A 19,238-nucleotide genomic window follows, 5' to 3' on the forward strand; every position below is an offset into this window, starting at 1 on the left:
CGAGATCCACGCTCACATTTAATTCCTTGAGAGTATGACGATGGCAGGTTGTAATGGCCTCTGCCAGCGCAAGAGATATGATATTAGACCTCCGCCCAGCAAATCCTGGGCATGCGGGTACTACACCTTGCAAGAATGCCAGAGGCATGCGGGATACGCCAACCAGGCCAGATGCTCTCGAATGGTCGAGGGTTTCCGCAGTGTTCCGTGCTACTCAGACCACATACTGGAACACATTGGCTGGATAAGAGGGTAGCCTAGAGCGGTCAATCAGACCGAGACGTATGGGGAGGATAGCTTTTGGTGCAGTGCTCAGGAGAGAACAAGCCTGACAACAAGTCCTTCCCACCTTTTCCCTTTGAGAGATTCAAAATTGACTTAGAAGTGTTGTCCACTTCATGCCAACAACTATAGTCGGAGAGACTGCCTTCCAACAGGATGGTAGTCCTTGGTTCGAAGAGAATCCTGAAATGATTTATTTCAGCTCAGAGAGATTACCTCATCGGGTGCCTTCAGTTACAGTCGTTCCTCTTACCAGCCCGTGTGGCCTGACCACACCCCAGTTCTGGACGTAATGGGAGATGTCAATTCTACCATCATGTCGTTAGCGAAGCTGGTCACTTGAAACGTCTTTTAGCTTGTGTTCATTGGACCACTTTCGCTGCATGCCGTACTTCATGTGTAAAGTGGTGTGCGCCTGCATCGCTCCTTCCTCCCGCTACATCCCTCCTTCCTCAACCTAAGTACCTTACCAACTTCGTGGAGACTGAGGGTATACATCCCTTCCCAACGTCGTTCCTGTCACCACCACCCCGCGGTCAACTGGCCGAGTGGGCTCGACTCTGGCGCAGAGTCGAGATTAAATGAAATACCCCAATGAAGCCAGTGGTATTCGGAGGGGCGCGCTGTTCGATTCCGGATAGGGGCATGAAGTATCGAGTAAGTTATCACCAGCCCTTCCTTCCTTTCACTTTTCTTTTCTGGTTTTGTTTCTAAGCAGTCTGAGATGTTTTTTGTCGAAGTTAAATATGACACTTTCCTGCATCGCCATTTGCTAGATTGAGTCTCGAAAGCAAGATTACCTCCTCATTGCTCCTCCCAAGACAAACGATACAAAGCTTATCATAGCAGGAAAAGTAGAAGCAGAATATTACAGATATGTATCTCCGCTATGCCGTGGCAAGTCAGTGACACCATCAGCTAATGCGCTGACGAGTAAAGGAACAGTTCGGCAGGACTGATATCACGAAGCCCTGACAGGATTAAATGTACACAGACGTCATGTGTTGCTTTGTGGTAATATTACTATGTCTGTTGAGTCATATACAACTTCATCTGTACCTCCTTTAACGTCCAAATGACCATCCCCTGCACAAAGCCGCTCACATACTACAGTGATGCGCCTCTGATGATTCTCCCCACCACTTCGTGGCTTTGCAATTTTGACCATCATCAATACCTTAGACCCGTTCTTCTTTCCTGAAGTCTCTCTCTAAAGGCCAGGAGGGGGCGGTACCTATTCTCTGTGTTAGCAAAGTTTCTCAGTCAACGTTGAAGTAATGGTACTCACAGCACCGTAGCTTCCTCCAGTGCCTGGAAGCGCGCCTGAGGGAGGGGGAGGGGGAGCAGAGCTCGGAGGAGGTGGAGGAGGAGCAGCCTCGCTGGGAGGCGGGGGTGGAGGGGATGCCGCTGCTCCCGGGGGCGCGGGTGAGCCTTGCTGCTGTGCTTGTGCGGCAGCATAGTACTGCTGGTACATTTGAACGTAAGCGGCATATCCGCCATAGGCAGCGTAAGGATCCTGACTGCCGTAGTACTGTGCGTACTGAGCGGCGTAGTCGGCTCCAGCGGCAGGGCTGTTAGAACCGCCGGCAGGAGCAGGGCTTGCTGATTGCCCAGCGTTGTGGCCGCCATAGCCGCCGCCGCCGCCGCCGTGACCACCGTGACCACCATGGCCGCCGTGGCCTCCGTATCCGGAGTTATAGCCGCCGCGGTCGCCGCGATCACCACCGTGACCGTGGCCTCCATATCCGCCATGGCCGCCATCGTGCCCCCGCGAGCGGTCGCCATAGCCTCCACGGTCACCATAACTACGAGGAGGTCTGCTCTTGAACTCTTCGTACTGCTCTTTGACATTTGCAATCAGGTCCTCGCAAAGCTCCTTGGCCTTCTCAACCATCTTAGGGTCAGGTCCGCTATTCACAGTCAGTACCTAGGCGTTAATGTCGGCAAGGCGACAATGCACTTACGCGACGTGAAGATACATGTCCTCGTCACTCTCGTGATTGGTGGCTGCCTCCAGATACCCGGAACCACGTCCTTTGATCTGGACGCGACACTGAGTCTCCTGCTGGATGTGCTTGACGTAGGCACCGCCGTGGCCAACAACTTGAGCGCGGAGGTTGAATCCGGGGACGGACTCCAAACCGATAGGGATCTTCTCCTCGGGCCATTTGCGCTGCAACATGTTAGACCCAAATTTTCGAGACTGATTTGCATACATACTCGGCCATATTCGTCCCTCTCAACCTGCTCCTGGTCACGTCGACGGAAACGACGCTCATCTACCAGCGCGGGAAGTTCCTGTTTCATAAGTTCCTCAATCTTTGCCACGGCCTGCTCAAGTCCAGTCTTGGATGTACTTGTGACATGCAAGTACAAAGGCGGATTCTGAGGAGAGAGTCAGTGCGTGTTACTATACCATGGTTTTCGAAGTTGACATACCGCCGCAGTCGCCATGCTCTTGTCGGGATAGTAGTTTCCTCGGGTAGTAACATCTTGCAAAGTCAACCTTTGTTCCTAATTAGACGTAAAAGTGGGAGGTGTATCGTACCAGCACCAGTTTCTTCTTTGATCTAAATCAAGCAAATGGAGTCAGCAGGTGCCAAAGAGGGGTGATCTGTGCGAGCTATCGTGCCAAGTAAGCAGGATGATCTCGACACAAATCTGTTTATATGTAGGAAAGCGGAAATGCGCTCGAGATGAGGCCTGGGAAGGAAGTATGATCAGTGGTTTTGCACAGGAGTATTTACCATCTTCTGAGTCGACCCCTTGGTCAAGAGGTATCTATTACGAAGGTCGTTGACTTCAATGTCTTTGATGAAGTCGCCGTCGGCGATGTACATCTCTCCATTGATCGTGTTGGCCGGATCGGGCGATTGGGCACCACCTGTAGGAGAAGTGTCGGTCTTGATCGGGGGAACGTCGACATGCTGAATGCCCTTCTTCGCTTGAAGTTGCGCGTTGATTCGCGCGGCCGCGGCAGCTATGAGTCTGTTAGCCATTGATTCTACAGCCAAAGCGAGGCGCAATCCCTACCAGCCGCAGCAGCGGCATCTACCGGCGACTTCTTCGGTTCTGTCGCCTGGTCATTGGGCAGAGGGCTACGTTCTCTTGCCGACTCTGAACGTCTTCCAGGCGGCGATCTAGAGCGGCGGTCGAATCTCGAAGCCTTGCGAGGCTCGGGTTCGGTTTGGTCGAATCGCGAGCGCTTGGCGGAGCGTCGCTCGGTGTCGTCCATTGCGACGTCTGGGATGCAGTGATGTTGAAACTATAGTCGCTCGTTGTTGGTTTTCGCGTTCGGCGTGCGTTTGGGTAATGCGCAAGCGCCTGGCGATCGATATGTGGGAAGTAAAAGATTGGGATAGTAAAATTTACGAGGTATGAAGCTCTTTGGAGGTGGAGCCTTGGAGAGACGGACGGGCCAGAATAAAGTGGCTTGGCCCGTGCGGCAAGACGATTCTGTCGACGGTCGTTCCCATGGCCCATGGGCGTCGATGGGCCTGGCCGTCACGGATTTAGCGCCTCAGGTGTCAGACGTAGCTGCTGTTTTTAGTCTGCACCAGCCACATGGTAGCATCGAAGCGATTATCGGCAGGAATGGAAGAATGCGGCCAACGGGACCATCCTCACACTTGACGCTCTACCTATTCCTCTTCAAGCGACAGCTCACAATTGATGTTTTTCCTGCTCTGATATTCTTTGGCTCAGTGACCTTGGCATGGAATCTGTGGGTCTCAAAGCTTACGGTCATTTGAGTGTTTCGACGGGAGTTTAAGATGTCCTGAGCCAAATGCCTATCTGCAGTTCGGATATTGTCTTGCTAACAACAATCAATTCGCAAATGAGAGATGACAACACAGTTGCAAACACGAAGTACTTAGGTATATGATCTCTCCTGCAACTACTACGTAGAAGTAGTTGAACTGTAGACTAGCTTCTGTTGCAAAGTCTCTCGGTTCCAGGTCACTGACTCAAGGTGAGGTACCGAGATAGGTCTACTTTGCATGATACTGAGAGTAAGCAATAAGTCTTTGAACTCAGATTGACGGCCAGAAGCGATTTGAGCGGTTGCCTAGTGACAAAACAATTCAGTACTCGAAACCTTTCTTTTCAAGCTATCCATGTGTCTGAGATATCCTCACTTGAACCTGTGTTGGCTACTGACTACAAAAGGTCCAGTACTGTAGGATCAATAATGTGTGCTTCTCTCATCCCAATCCTACCTTTCTCTATCATAAAAACATGGTGATTACTTTGGAAATGCTGCTACAGGTCAGCAAGTGACACAGTGCCGGATGTAACCCCGCACCCTCCAAGCCGACCCCGCGATGCAGTGTCAGTAGGGAGTCCACTCTCTCGGTGAAAAACCCTTGTCAGTAGCTGATCCGTGCCCCTCTACCCCTGCGAACAGCCAGCTCCCCTGCTTCCGCGCCTCCGACTTGCCTCCGAAGAAATCGTCCCCCAATCTCCTCAAATTTTCCCAGTGGGAACTGACACAGACGGTGAGTCAGGGTGCTTCTTCCTTATCTCCCCCAAGCCATTGAACCTCGGAAGCTCACACTACTCCAAGGCTCTCTTGAGATTTCCTCTTTCCTCTGGTCCAAAAAGAGAGCAATTGGCTTGTTCTCGCGAATTTGAACCTGGAAAGATGGCGTCTCGTCGCCTCCTTTCGACCTCGCTCTGGCGGGCCGCCGCCGCCCCGGCTCAAGCGACATCGCTCTCTGCCGCCGCACGATGGAGCTCAACCACCAGCTCGACCTCTGCCATCGCCTACAAGGCTCTTCGACGTCGCTCGGCGCCTCTGCCCGTCAGCGACAGCCCGCCCGCCTGGTCCGCCCAGGCCGCCGTCTCTAACATCCTCTACGACATGCCCTCCCCGTCGTCGCAACCCCCGAAGCGTCACATCCTCAACTGCCTGGTCCAGAACGAGCCCGGTGTCTTGTCCCGCGTCTCCGGCATTCTCGCCGCCCGCGGCTTCAACATTGACTCTCTCGTCGTGTGCAGCACCGAGGTCGATGACCTCTCGCGCATGACCATCGTCCTGACCGGACAGGATGGTGTTGTCGAGCAGGCCAGACGCCAATTGGAGGATCTCGTCCCCGTCTGGGCCGTCTTGGACTACACCAACGCCGCCCTGGTTCAGCGCGAGCTTTTGCTGGCCAAGATCAACATTCTTGGACCCGAGTACTTTGAGGAGCTGCTCGCTCACCACCGTGAGATGACGGCTGTCGACGTCGAGGAGCATGCGCTCGAGGGCGAGCAGCAGCAGACTCTGGAGGATGTCGCCAAGGACTTCCACCCCAGCAAGTTGGCTGTCAGTCAGGCATTGCGCCACAAGCACGAGCATCTCAAGTCCATCACCTACTTCGCCCACCAGTTCGGAGGAAAGGTCCTGGATATCAGCACCAACAGCTGCATTGTGGAAGTGTAAGTCTACTCTACTCCTCAGCCGACGGAAGCCGGGAAAAAAAAAGCATTTACTGACAATCGCGCAGCTCCGCCAAGCCGTCCAGAATCGACTCCTTCCTGAAGCTCATCGGACCCTTTGGTATTCTCGAGTCCGCCCGCACTGGTCTGATGGCCCTGCCCCGTTCCCCGTTGTACGGACCCAACGAGGAGACGATTATTAAGGAAGCGGATGAGGTTGTCGACGCTAGCCAGCTTCCCCCTGGTTAAGCTATTTTGTATTAAAGAATATCCGGCGTTGGTAAAAAAGGGGTATTGCCATCTTTTTCAATGCTACCAAGTTGCTACACAATCTGTACCATTTGTTTGCCAAAGAAAGAAACGCCTCGCCTTTTGTTGTAGCTGTGAGCCTTTTAAACGCCGACACATATTCCATTTAGATCTTGCCCTTGTTCACAACGAAGCCCTCGAGGGCAGCTGTTCAATCGTTAGCGTCGTGAAGTCTGCCGAGAGATATGGGAATTGAACTTACAAACAGCAGCCCAGAGACGGTTCTCGGCCTCGGGGAAGACCAAGGAACGAGGGCTGTAGAAGACCTCATCGGCTACCTCCTCGGGGTGACGAGGCAGGCAGTGCATAAACTTCCAGCCCTCCTTAGCACCGCCTCGCTTGGCCAGGTCGTTGGTGATCTGGAAGCCGGCAAAGGCCTTGAGGCGCTTCTGGGTCTCGGTCTCCTGGCCCATGGAAACCCACGTATCGGTCACCAGGATGTCGGCGTTTTTGCAGGCCTCCTCAGGGACGGTTGTCTCTGTGAGCTTACCGGGAGAGGCAACGCCCTTGGCAGCAGAGTTAATGACGGCCTTCATGGCCTCGGGAATGCTGTAGCCAGTAGGCGAGGCCACGGAGATATCGACGCCCATCTTGACGCAGCCGATGGCCAGATCAAAGAGGACATTGTTGGAGTCTCCGATCCACGCGACCTTCATTCCTTTCAGGCCCAGATCGGCCTTGTCTGAGGTGGCAGAAGCAGGGAATGCCTCGTGGATAGTCAGGAAGTCGGCAATAATCTGCAGAGGATGGTAGTCGTCGGAGAGCGCGTTGATGACGGGGACGCTAGAGTCCTTGGCCAGCCCGGCGACATCAGAGTGAGGACCGACACGGGCGACCATGCAGGAGGTCATGGAAGAGATGACCTTGGAGGTGTCATACAGAGACTCGTTGACCTAGACAGCCTGTTACTTGAGTGCACTCCATCTCATGTGAGCTTCAGTCAACGTACCCCGAGCTGAATGTCATCCTTGCCCAAGAACATGGGATGACCACCCATGAGAGCCACGGCAGCTTCCGTCGACACGCGAGTACGGGTACTGCGCTTGCTGAACATCATGGCAACGGTCTTGCCGGTCAAGCTCGATGCGAGCGCTTGGGGCACATTGCCGGACTTGACTGCGGTTTTGTTTGAGGCGGCGTTGCGGACGAGGGTAGCGAACTCGGCCGGGCTCAAGTCCGCAATGGACATGAGATGGCGCGGGCCGGTCGATTGTGAGTATGCGCGGCTCTGGGCGCCGTTGAGAGCTTGACGAGTGACTCGGAAAGCTGTTTGCTTCATGGTGGGCGACTTGGTGTGTCGAACTTTAATGTCTGAAATGTGAGAAGTCGTAGACCGCTTGGTGAAGGCAGAGTCAAGTCAATTGAGGGTCAATGGATTAAGCTTGGATCTAAAGTTGTAAACAGTAAGAAAAAAATGGCTAGTGAGTCGAAGTGGTGGTCAATTGATGAGTATTAAGAGTTGATTGAGTCACGATTGGATTGGATGGATAGCTTCAGTGAGAGACCACAACGGCCGGGACCTCCACAAAGTCTCCTGCGGGCTGCAAACTCAACGAACTCCTCACCGCTTTACACCGAAAATTTCAGAGTCACCCTTTGCCTGTAAATCACAGGGCGTTACAGGGCGTATGCAAGGTCATAATGGAAGGATAGCGCGATAAGGATTACAGAGGCGAGACACTGACACTGTGTACCTAGATAAGGTACCTTTCCTAACGGCATTTGTTGCTGCGTGAGCCCAAACCAGTCTGTCGAAGGCGCCGGAACCGGAACTCGCCAACAACATAAGTTGGCCTTAGTCCGGGCAGTCATCGGTGGGCAGTGATTTACTACTGCAACTGCAACTGCAACAGTGCAGGCTGAGGCACAGGTGGTGCATGTGTGCCTGAGAAGGAAGGAATGGCCCGTGCCCACCCGGCCAGGCACTGGAGGGCAATTGAGGCGTGGGAGGGAAGATCATCCCCAGCCATCCACATGGGCGCTGAGTGGAAAGTCCGCCCTGGTGACCAGATCTCGTCTCATTGGTTTCAGCTGACCTCCACCCCGGCCTCTTCAACTGCACTGCCCGTCCTGGGATGAACCAAGTGACTTGACATCATCACCATTACGAATCCCGACTATCTGGGTTGTCTGGGCAAGATCGGAACCCCGTACACTTCCTCTCTGCATGATTTCCTTTTGTACGACTTCTCGTGGTTTCATTACTGTTTGTCATCTCGACCGGCGATGACGGACTTTCTTGCGCTCTGATCCGACAACGACACACCACAAACTGTGATCACGAGAATACTCTACACGCAATGGCTGAAGACGAAGAAAGATCGCCGCTCCTGGCGGGCAAGGGCAAAGGCAGGGCCGAAGATGACTCCTCATTGTCCGAATCGGCGCCTCTGTTGTCCAGCTCTTCTGCGACGCCCCGATACGATGGCGAGCAAGATGACCCAGAGAGGTCTCGCGCCGCCTCCCTCGCTTCGAACCCGCCGAGCACGACCACTAAGAGTTCTGTACGATGGGCGTCAGTGATATCCATCACCGTATTGATATTGTTGGTATTTGGTATCATGGCCGGTTGCTTCTTCGTACCCTCGGCAGTTCAAGAGTATGCGAAGCAGGCTGCCGTCGTCGAGCCGACGAATCTGGCCCTAGAATCAATCACGACGGATGGTGTGCGGGCACGTGTTCAGGCCAACTTTAAGCTTGATGGCTCTAGGGTCCAGGACACGACATCTCGAAGGATTGGAAAGTTTGCAACTTGGATTGTGAGGCAATTGGGAACAGAACAGACAAAGGTTGGCGTGTTCTTGCCAGAATACGACGACGCTTTGCTCGGCACTGCTGTTGTGCCGCCACTCACCATTAGTATCGTCGATGGCCAAACTACTGTGATCGATTTCATCGCCGAACTGTCACCCGGTGACGCCGAAGCGTACCGAAAGATTGCCAACGAATGGCTAGATGGAAAGCTCGACCAGCTAAAGGTGCTTGGAAAGGCCAACATTCCACTCAAGTCCGGAATCCTCCCACTCGGCACTCATTCAGTGAGCGAGGTCTTGGTATTTGAAGGTCAATCACTCTACCGCTCCTTTGCTTCCCTGTACTTTGGAGAAAAAGTTCTGCTTTAAATACCACTATGCTTCAATCACAAAATGCTCCTTCAAGCTCCATACTGATGCCTCATTTAGCGAACCAAATCCCAACGTTGCCGCAGTATAATATTTCCCGCCTCAACTTCCGAGACCTACCAGACTCGGACGGCCAGCGAACAGCTGTCGGCGCCGACGTAGCCATCACCGCCTACAACGAGTTTCCCGTCAGCTTAGATGTACCGGAACTTGGCTTTGAAGTTCTGGTTCCCAACTGCAATTCTTTTGACCCCTACATTCTTCTTGCCGACGCCACAACCAAGCCCCTCTCAATCAAGCCACGAACCGATGTCACTGTCAACGTCTCTGGTATCATCCGAGAGCTCCCAAAGTCACTGACAAGAGTTTGCCCTAACTCGAAGTCATCACCTCTGGACAAATTCTTGGATCAGTACATGCACGGCGAGGCTGCTACTGTCTACGTTCGTGGTCGCAAGATGCCCGATTCAGACACCCCAGACTGGGTCGGCGACATTCTGTCCGAGATCACTGTTCCTGTTCCCTTCCCGGGTCAGGGTTTTGACAACCTCATCAAGAGCTTCTCGCTCACCGATGTGAACTTTCAATTGCCCGATCCTATGGCGGACCCGGATGACCCTGATGGATCGCCAAAGGTTTCGGGTACGGTTGAGGTTCTCGCGAGTCTTCCGAAAGAGATGAACTTTGACATCAATGTCACGGATTTGAGAGCCACGGCAGACGTTATGTATCAGAACAAGAAACTCGGGGAACTCAACCTCGACAAGTGGCAGTCCGCTAACTCAACAAAAGAGGCTGGCGACGAGAAACACGAGCCTCTCCTGAGAATCACGTCCCGGGTCATTGATGCTCCCCTCAATATCACCGATGGCGATGTCTTGACGGACGTTATGCAGAGACTTCTCTTCGGCGGAAAGCAGGTCCTACTGGACGTCAAGGCCAGTGTCGACATTCGAGTTAATACGGCTCTTGGAAACTTGGTCTTGAAGGATGTCCCTGCTGAGGGCAAAATCCCGGTAAAACGTCCGTACTAAGTCCGGCACTGTTTGTCTTATCGTGGGTTGATTTCTTATGTCCCTGCTCACTAAGGGGAACTGAGCGAGCATGAAGGCTTACACTGGTGCAGCTCTCCCTGGCGACACCTTTGGCAGCATTCACCCACAAGTGGGAGACGTGAAGATTATCAGTACCTCTTCCTCAGCGATGACGCTTGAGGCGTTGGTCAACATCACAAATCCGACACCGTACACAGCCTCCGTACCATATATCAACATACATATTGTGAGGGACGGTTTCGTGCTTGGCAGTGCTACTGCCGAGAATCTGACAGTCGATAAGGGCAACAACACAAATTTGCTTGTGAAAGCAAATTGGGACCCAACCGCCGAGGGCGAAGCTGGCCGCAAGATTGCCAGTGATATGATATCAGAATATCTCTCCGGACGCAATGTCACCATAGACGTCAAGACTCATCGAGGCACAATTCCGACTGCCCCTCTCATTGGCGAGGGCCTATCAAAGCTGAATATCAGCATTGCCGCTCCGAAGTTGGACCTTCCCGGAGAAGGCGACAAGAAGGGACACTTCATTAGAGATGCGACTTTCCACGTGCTTTCCTCTACAGCGACGTTTACCCTAGTGTCTCCGCTACGGTACAACACCATTTATGTTGATTGGATCAACGCTACAGCGTTGTATAATCACACAGAGCCGGTCGGCCGTATTGTCTATGGCCTGCCCTTTGCGGCGCCGCCGGGAATGTCTGTAACGCCCAGGCTGCCTGTTGACTGGTCTGCAGGATCAGTGGGCTATGATGCCGTGAAGAGAGCGATTGGAGGTTCCCTAACCCTTGATGCGAGTGCGAATGTCACTGTACGGATTGGGAATTGGAAGGATACGGTCTGGTACGAGGGCCAGGGAATAGGTGCAAGCATTCGTTTGTAAACGATGATTGGCTTTGGACTTGAATATGGCGTTGATTGGTTTATCAATTGGTTTGGGGGGCGGCTGTCGGCGCTTGTGCGCAAAGCGACAAGAAAACACAAGTCGTAACTTGTATATCAGTACAATGCATAGAACAGCCACATGGCTATGTGAATACACTCAATCCGGTCAATCAAACATCACTCGCAATTTCGGTGACACAAATCCGGTTTCCACACATTCGAAGGGGTCTACGGATACTTGTTGAATGTAAACCATTGATGGTGCTATGGGCTGCCAAGTTCAGATACATGTAGATATCTTCTTGTCCATGTCTCCCTCTATCACAATAAAGCATTGAGAGACCTCTCAAGGGCCCAGGTAATGGTATAGTTCCTATAATAGGCCCCAACTATTCACTTGAGTCATCTCTGGTCAACGAACACAAAATTGATCTGAATCCTGAACAATCCCTTAAACCGTCCTTCCGAGTGCTAGGGATGGCCAACGCAGACATCGTCCCTGCACTTGATTACCGACGCGTTTATTACTTCTTCAGCTCCGGTATTATTTCTAGAAACATCAAATCGATAGTGAGCGATTAATACAGAGAGCAAATCGAATCCCAGGGGCGAACCGCTGCCCATTCTGTGATGGATATTCCAGCACATAGACACGGTGCGCAAGACAGTGCTTGACATGTCTCGTGTCAAATGACCCACTCACTGTCACTCAAGGCTTGATTGCTGGTTCATCAAGACTACTACTCACAACCTCACCTAGGTTACAACGTCGAATCATCATTTGATCTCATCGTATTATCTACGTGTACCGGCTATTTCATAAAACAATCTGCTATTTGTACCAACCGATAGCCGCGGTCATCAATTCCAAGCGTTCGTCATTCACGACCAAACAAAGGGGGCTGCAGTCTCAAATCCAAACACATAACATCTCACATTTACGGACCTCGTCCACGGCACCGGCGCCCCCTTGCACGCGATGCCGAGCATCAACTTCTCCCCTTACGCACCGCGACGCCGCCGGTCGCCGCGCGTGGTCATCACCTGGGTCGCCGCATGGCTCACGGTCCTGACGCTGACGTGGTGGATCGTGACGCGGCGGTCGTCCGCTGGCCTGACAGCAGGCGGCGGCGGCGGCGGCGTGATCAAGGGCAAGGAAGTCCCTCCCGAAGCTGGTGCCTGAAGATAACGTCCCTCTCTCTACTCTGTACATTTCGGCCTTTTTACGACGGCTTTCTATTCCACCCTTTTTATTTTACGCTTGTTGCCTTTCTCAGCCTTTGGCCAGATCGGCCCATCAAGCTGTTTTTCGCTGTTTTCTTCTTTTTTCGGTTGTTTGGGCTGTCTGTCTTACATTGCTGGAACATTGGGAAAAGCGCCCGCCCTGTGACAGAACTATGGCTTGTGGCCTACTCCACGGCAAGGTCCGCTGTCATGAGACCCGGACTTTTCCCTCGATATGTGGGCTGATTTGGCAGCCCCGCGGCGGCGCGGCGTGTGCGTCTTGGACGCTTTTGTAAAACGATTTTGGAATCTGGAGAATGAGGCAATGGTATGGGGCTCGTGGGTATTGTCGAGTGAGGCATGGCGCGGGGCGGGAGAAATACCAACACGCATTGCGATTGTCGAGGACAGATCACATCACATCAACTATTGCGCCCCCTATCGCGATGATGACGATGGCGGGGGAGGAATCGCGATTTCTGTTAAAACATTCAATATGCCCCTTGATACGCTCTATTCAGCCTCAATAGAATCGTGTTACACGGGAGGTTTGTCGTACTTCCCGCTCGTCAAACGTGGAGGATCGATCCCGATTGCACGTGGGGGCGGGATTCACACTCACGTTGCAAGGGGAAATTCGAGGGGAGGGAAAGACGAACAACCGAAACAGTCACTAGCGGGAAGAAAGGGTCGATTGGAATGCAAATTCTCCGACGGAGCTACGGGTCTTTTTGGGCTGGAGATTAAGGTCGCCTAGGGACAGGACTTTGGACTGGGTTCATTGGAACGTCAAAGGGAGACTCAGACCACTGGGGCATGAAGCCATGAGGAGGATTTGGTGAGGCGGACTGGGCAAAAGACACAAGAATCATGTTATGTGTAAGCAAGCAAAACCAACGATCCCGCACCATCGCGATCCTTGAGTTTGACGATAGGAAACAACACGAAACGTGGGCGTTTTTGTCTTCCTCGGGTTCGAGTGGTGAGAAAGGGAGAGAGAGGCGTTCAGCGGATATCACCTCGATCGTTCTATTTCTTCTGCTTCCTTTTCATCTTGTTCGTTGACTACTTCTTTCATTCCTTCCCTGCCATTCATCCGCCTCTCTTCTACACCAAGAACTACGCCAAAAAAGAACAAGTGATCAGACTTTCCACCGCGCACGTGTAGCACCTGATCTTACGGGCTTTTGCTCTACCTATCCTCGCCTACGGTACATCTTCCGCCTGAACTCAAAAGAGATAAGGAAATAAGGAAAAGTCAACGCCACGCTGGCAGATCGGCCTTTGTTCCAAGCACACCGTTTCCAGGATTAGTCCGGGCCCGGGCTTTCGCTACCGAGAGAGAGAGAGAGAGAGAGAGAGAGTGAGGGAAAAGGGAATTTCAGAGAGATTTTGCCTTCTAGCAGCAGCGCCGCAGACGACTTTTCGCGTGCGTACCTTGAAACGGGGCAAAAGAGAGCAAGAAGAAGCCGAAGGAGGCGCGGGAGCGGTTCCCAAAGGGTTGGATTACAAGTGCCGAAGAAAGCTCAAAGGCGAGATCGACTCAAACTCTCTCCAGTAGGCAGAGACCGGGCTTTTACGACTAGCTAAACGCGGGGTACACCAAGTAGAAGGAAGAAAACGTGGGCGCTGAGGCTTTTCTTTAAGCTCAAGAGGTAAATATTGGTTCTTCTTTCCATCTTCAGCTACCTATCTAAGCCTCCGGATACTTATCCTTCATTTAGCTCATACATCTGTTGGCCTACATCAAGGCTTGGCATGAGCATCTCATTACAGCAAGCTCTTCACCAGCTTTCCTTCTCATTCTTACACGAAGGCCCATCTCCACATTGGTGTCACATTCAGCCCAGCATGATGAGTACAGGCGCAGGCAGGTCAGGCATGCTCAACTTCAGAGTCACGCACCCAGACGTCTTCACACACGGCATCTGCGGCCGCAAGGACTGCTACCGCGGCTCACCGGCGGCAGCAGATTGCGAGTTCCACGGCAACGCCGTTCGGGATATCATCAGATCGCGGCGGGACCAGAGACGGGCCCGCTTACAGCAACGGTGCCGGACCCACGGCTGCAGCATCGACATGACACCAACGGCAGCGACGGCGTCCACGTCGACTACGAGCCGGAGCGTCACGCCTCTGAAACGGCAGCCGAGTCAAAGCAGCAGCATCAACAGCAAGCCGGATAGCCCGCTGTCCTTCACCTCGTCCGACTTCTCGGCCGACTTTTCACCGTGCGTCTCGCCGCTGATGGAGGATCTCATGCTGGAGGTCACGGATGCGATTGAGAGCAGCGGCCACACGCCGGAGCGTCTTGCCATGTCGCCGAGGCGGACGACGTCGGCGTTCAACATGGACGACATATTCAGAATGATTGATGAGGCCCAGAGGGAATACGAGAGCCTCAGCGACGCGCCTGTCACACCGGCAAGATCAAGAAACGAAATACCCCGCGAGCCACGCTGGAGCTGGGAGAGCCTGCTAGGTCCATCATGACGGCCCCAACAACTTGGGCAACGTAGTAGACAAACGCAGCGGGGTCGGGCCACTTGGCCTTAACGTTGTGTGGTCACAAAGAAGGGCCATCTTTCCTGTTCCGAAGCAAGATAACAGCATACAAGGGATGCCAGAGTGTACAACTTTGCACCTCCAACATTTGGAAAAGGGATGAATGGGTATCACAAAGAAAGCGTCAGCAAATCAACCGGGGGCGTCTGAAGAGTTGAACGTTGTGTCAGCAGGGAATAAGCTTCAATTTGGATTGTACATATTAAAGGGTCTGCACCTTTTTCCTGGTCCATGGTCCCGACACCAACCCGATTTAGCCTTTTATTGTAATCGAACACCGGCCTGCCGCTTCGCCGATGATGAGTTCATGTTTGCGTTCTCGCTCGCGTCAAACGTCGGCTTGGCCTCGCGTCGCTTCTCCTCCTCAATCTTCTTCAGCAACTTGTCGGTCTTGCCCTTGCCGCTGCCCTTGCCATGGAACTGGTGACTCATGTGCTTGAAGGCTTCCTTCTGGTCGAGAGATCTGCCGTGATCGTCCACGTACTTGAGCTCCACGTTGGGCTTGTAGTGCTTCTTGAAAAGCTCGTCGACGACGCGTGATTGCTGCAGTTCGCGATGGGCGTTTGCTTGTCGAGCGCGCTCCTCTCTGTCCCTAACAGACATGGAATCCAGTCGGCCGCTGTTTCTGTCGCGCTCTCGCTGGTACTTGGCTCGGTCTTCTTGCTCCCTCTCGAGACGTCTCTTTTCTGCCAAAAATTCGGCCTTTTGGCGTTCGCTCATGTTTCGCTCCGCACCATGAGAGTCTTTGATAAGGCCACGCTCTCTGAGTAGTGCTAGAGCTGAACCCATACCGGTGTTGAGTGACTTCTCTTCGTCCACTCCCGTCGCCGCAATCTCTGCAGATGTCTCTCGAGCTCTATCCTCGGGAATTTCATAGGCATCGTCGCCCATCGGATGATCTTCATCGTCGTCGTCGTCGGCGCCCATGGCCGTTACAGGCTCTACTGAAGTGGACTTTGGCCTCTTTGTTTTGCGCTCCTCCTCCTCTTCAGGCTTCTTCAGATTGGACACAAACTCGGAAATCTCATCAATCACTACACCGCCATTGAGAGCCTCATTGTCCGGCTCATCTACTTGTTCTTTGAGTTGCCGAGCAATGTCCTCAGGCCGGTTCTTCTTCCGCCTCTTTAATGCGCTCTTTCGTTGGATGGCAAGGGAAGCCTGCAAATCGTCGTCATCAACAAAATTGTCGTCCTCCACTTTGCGTTTCTTCTTGCTGATAACCGCGCCGGAGTCTATGTCCATCTCGTTGTCGTCCGCCGGTGTCGCATCAAGGGGGAAGATGTCGTCCTCATCAATAGGCTTCTGCCTTGTAGACTTGTTCTTCTTCTTCTTCGGCTTCTTCACCTTAATCTCTGAGATATCAAGGTAATCTGAAGTAGGTGCGTCTTCTGGATGGAGGGTTAGCAACGTCCCATTATGATCATGTTTAGTTAGGCAATACTTACGCATGACATCGAGATCAATGTTTTGCAACTTTTTGACCTTTTCTGGTGCTCCAAGAATATCTCCCAACTCCGCAATAGCGCCAGACCCATCAAGAGTGAACTTCTTGCCCTTCTTGCCGTAAATTTCTTCGTCGTACTGAGCCAAGATGCCGCGTTCACCATCCTCATCTGCCGCAGCAAAGACGTCGTATGCTGGCTTTTTCTTCTTCAGGTCTAGCCTCTCTTGCAATTGCTCTCTGGCTCTTACGTCCATGTTCTCAAGCTCATCGCCCTCTTCTTCGTTCTGGTCGATGGTCGAGTCTTTCAGGGTCAAAATCTGTTCATCGCCGTCGAGAAAGTTGTCCAATTCGTGCGCGACCTTGACTCCAGCAAGGTCTTTCGAAGTGTACTCGACTGCCGCGAGCGCAGCTGCTTCAGCTGCCGCCTGTTCCTCCTCCAACTTCCTAGCCTTCTCGATGGCCTTTTGTCGCTTCTTCTGCGCTTTCAACCATGCCTTTGCGTCCACGTCGTTTTCGTCAGCTTCGCCGAGACCCTTGCCCTCCAAGATTGCATTGCGCTGCGCAGCTTCTCTTTCCCTTTTCGCTGCGGCGGCCCGCTCTTCTCGTTTGCGCTTGGCGGCTTCGGCGTCGCGAACCTTTTGGTAGTTGTCGTATGCTTGCGCCTGACGTCCTTCGAGTGTCGCAGACGCATCTTCTTCTTCCGATGCAGAATCGTCGTGCTGTGTTTCGGCTGGGGCGGCACCAGGGACCGGCAATGGCTTCATGCCCAGCGAAACGCGAATGCGATTCGTCTCTTCGATGGTCGCGGCGTCCATCTTGGCTGTAACTTGCGTCTTAACTATTTCTAGCGATAGGTGCGTCCGTTTCGTTGTGCAGCGTTGAAAAGAGATGCGATCTCGCCAGTTGACGCGATGGTGAGTCGAGAGCTGCGGACGATGAAAGTACTATGGAGCATCGACGGAATGGAAGCTGGAGTTGCAAGTGCGATTCCGATAAGGATACCTTACCAGGCGTCAAACTTCGTGGCCAACCGGAAAAAGCATGCGGCTCACCAACACTTTGCCAGGCACCCAGGCTCATCAGGGTCGTTCTCCACCGCCAACGACCTGTGCTTAGCTAATCGTCCGAGGTGGGTCTCTGATTTTTACTACATAGCGCAGCCTTGCGAAAATTCTCTTCTCTTCTTCTTTTCCTTCTTCAACAAACACGGGCCTGTGCCCAGAATTCCTCTGCTCCTACGGGAGTCAGGGTCGAGTTCTGCGGCAGCTCGATCATCCAAGGAGCCATCAAATTTCATGATGTCAATCTTCCGATCGACAGGTTCAAGAGTGACCGGTCTTGAGGCAGCCATGTTCGCCGTCAAAAGCTTGAGCGTGGTGTAATCTTGTACTGGGGACGTCATATTCCTACCCCTTTTGCCGAGATCGTCGATCTATGAGGTTAGGGAAAACCATGACTTGCCCACAAACTTTGACCCTGGAGAACTCCTAGTGTTCTCCGCGTAAATTTTGCTGAAGAAATTTCACTATCTCGAGCGCGTAAAGTGGTAGCTTCCATCCGGATTTTGCCCCGCGACTGAGCGCGTCAGGCTCAAGGCAGCTTCAAGTGAGAAGGAAAAATCGCACTTGCCTGAAACTGGCAACCATCTCGCAATACAGTCTTCGCGGGCCATCTAAAACCGAGTTGCGGGCATCTCTTTTGTGCCTAGACCATAGACCACTTGTGAAGATGCTGTTACCAGGTTTTTACATGAAATATCCCATATCTAGTACCATTCTTACCTAAGAAGACATGTGAAAGACCTGCGGATAAAAATCGATAGACGAGCCACGATTGTCTCCACGGGCTCTTTCTCGGCGCATCCCGTACCTGGCGCTGTCATCTCAAGCTTGCGCCGTCCGACGATGCATACTGCTCCTGCATCTTGGTGCCCACCCTCTCGCTTCTCAAGGCCATCAGAGTTTGTCGGTTACGGCGCAGAGTCCCCGTTCTGGATATCCCGGCCGGCCGTGTCAACGGGGCCAAGTTGGCCAACATGTGGGATGGCCGGTGCGGGGTGCAGCCGTGTGATCTGGGGTAGCTATTGGCATGGCTAACTCTCTCTCGTCCGGCCCGATATCAACAGGAGACTCCGCCGTAACATCGTTACACTTCATACAGCTTGGTCGACGCTACTGCACGGTAGCAAATGAGCAAGCTGTAAAAAGGACATTTCGGCCTCGAGGGAGAAGGAGTTTCCGCATTGATGATGTCGACTTGATGGCATCACACCACCAGCAAGCGCAGGTGGGTGAGGAAGCATCGCATGCCCAGCTTCTAGATGCCGATGAGACATGAGGCTGGCTCAGACGGGACAACAACAACAACGACAGTTGTTACTCACCTCTCCTTTCAAATGACCTAAAGCATCGCTCTCTTTCTCAGGTTCGTCCAATTACGAGGAGCGTATGCTTCAGACAAAGGCCGCTCCCACTCCAATACGCCTTAAGCATCAGCAGTGCAAGGCATCCCATGTCTTAGTCGTTCGATCAAGCCTAAGCCTCGGGAAGGAGTGTGCGGGGAACGCTTAAACCTCCTCCTCCACTACCCCTCGACCCCAACCCCCATGAGTCCTCCTGAAGTTCATCATAGCCACCAATAACACCCCGCAGTTCCTGGCGGAAAGGACCGAACGACAAGGTTGTCTGATCTCCTTGGCCTTGCCGACGACATCACTCAACCCCTGTCTGCTATCCTTGCTGCCTTCCTGAGGTGGCCTTCTGATTATACAGCCAACTTGGTCCACGTGCGACCTGTACGGCATCTCCTGAGCTGGGATTATTGTTACCCTTGTCTCACGGCACTGCTGGAGCACTTGTAGCTGCCGGCACTGATACTATTTCCAAAAGAACTCGAAAGTGAGAGTGAGGACGACGAGAG

At 52.9% G+C, this 19,238-nt stretch overlaps 7 protein-coding genes across 7 annotated transcripts; 4 read left to right on the forward strand and 3 right to left on the reverse strand.

Moving 5' to 3' along the window:
- Nucleotides 1–1,492: 1,492 nt before the first annotated feature.
- Nucleotides 1,493–3,517, reverse strand: CLUP02_01162 (KH domain-containing protein; the record flags this gene model as incomplete). Its single annotated transcript, XM_049280204.1, has 9 exons — nt 1,493–1,516; nt 1,571–2,192; nt 2,247–2,455; nt 2,503–2,667; nt 2,722–2,774; nt 2,831–2,852; nt 2,940–2,985; nt 3,046–3,262; nt 3,316–3,517. 9 exons carry the CDS (start codon nt 3,515–3,517, stop codon nt 1,493–1,495), a joined length of 1,560 nt encoding a protein of 519 aa, XP_049136161.1.
- Nucleotides 3,518–4,927: 1,410 nt separating this feature from the next.
- CLUP02_01163 (acetolactate synthase) lies at nt 4,928–5,955 on the forward strand (the record flags this gene model as incomplete). Its single annotated transcript, XM_049280205.1, has 2 exons — nt 4,928–5,706; nt 5,775–5,955. The coding sequence occupies 2 exons, from the start codon at nt 4,928–4,930 to the stop codon at nt 5,953–5,955; spliced, it is 960 nt and encodes a 319-aa protein (XP_049136162.1).
- Nucleotides 5,956–6,121: 166 nt separating this feature from the next.
- CLUP02_01164 (ornithine carbamoyltransferase) lies at nt 6,122–7,294 on the reverse strand (the record flags this gene model as incomplete). The annotated part of the gene is made up of 3 exons (XM_049280206.1): nt 6,122–6,162; nt 6,218–6,908; nt 6,965–7,294. 3 exons carry the CDS (start codon nt 7,292–7,294, stop codon nt 6,122–6,124), a joined length of 1,062 nt encoding a protein of 353 aa, XP_049136163.1.
- Nucleotides 7,295–8,315: 1,021 nt separating this feature from the next.
- On the forward strand, nt 8,316–11,081 carry CLUP02_01165 (uncharacterized protein; the record flags this gene model as incomplete). The annotated part of the gene is made up of 3 exons (XM_049280207.1): nt 8,316–9,078; nt 9,198–10,160; nt 10,264–11,081. The coding sequence occupies 3 exons, from the start codon at nt 8,316–8,318 to the stop codon at nt 11,079–11,081; spliced, it is 2,544 nt and encodes an 847-aa protein (XP_049136164.1).
- A 981-nt stretch (nt 11,082–12,062) lies between these two features.
- CLUP02_01166 (uncharacterized protein) lies at nt 12,063–12,266 on the forward strand (the record flags this gene model as incomplete). Its single annotated transcript, XM_049280208.1, has 1 exon — nt 12,063–12,266. The coding sequence occupies one exon, from the start codon at nt 12,063–12,065 to the stop codon at nt 12,264–12,266; it is 204 nt and encodes a 67-aa protein (XP_049136165.1).
- A 1,892-nt stretch (nt 12,267–14,158) lies between these two features.
- CLUP02_01167 (uncharacterized protein) lies at nt 14,159–14,800 on the forward strand (the record flags this gene model as incomplete). The annotated part of the gene is made up of 1 exon (XM_049280209.1): nt 14,159–14,800. One exon carries the CDS (start codon nt 14,159–14,161, stop codon nt 14,798–14,800), a length of 642 nt encoding a protein of 213 aa, XP_049136166.1.
- Nucleotides 14,801–15,133: 333 nt separating this feature from the next.
- On the reverse strand, nt 15,134–17,134 carry CLUP02_01168 (SART-1 family protein; the record flags this gene model as incomplete). Its single annotated transcript, XM_049280210.1, has 2 exons — nt 15,134–16,263; nt 16,321–17,134. 2 exons carry the CDS (start codon nt 17,132–17,134, stop codon nt 15,134–15,136), a joined length of 1,944 nt encoding a protein of 647 aa, XP_049136167.1.
- Between the last annotated feature and the right edge of the window lie 2,104 nt (nt 17,135–19,238).

Source organism: Colletotrichum lupini, chromosome 1 (assembly GCF_023278565.1).
Source record: "Colletotrichum lupini chromosome 1, complete sequence".
Classification (NCBI taxonomy): domain Eukaryota; kingdom Fungi; phylum Ascomycota; class Sordariomycetes; order Glomerellales; family Glomerellaceae; genus Colletotrichum; species Colletotrichum lupini.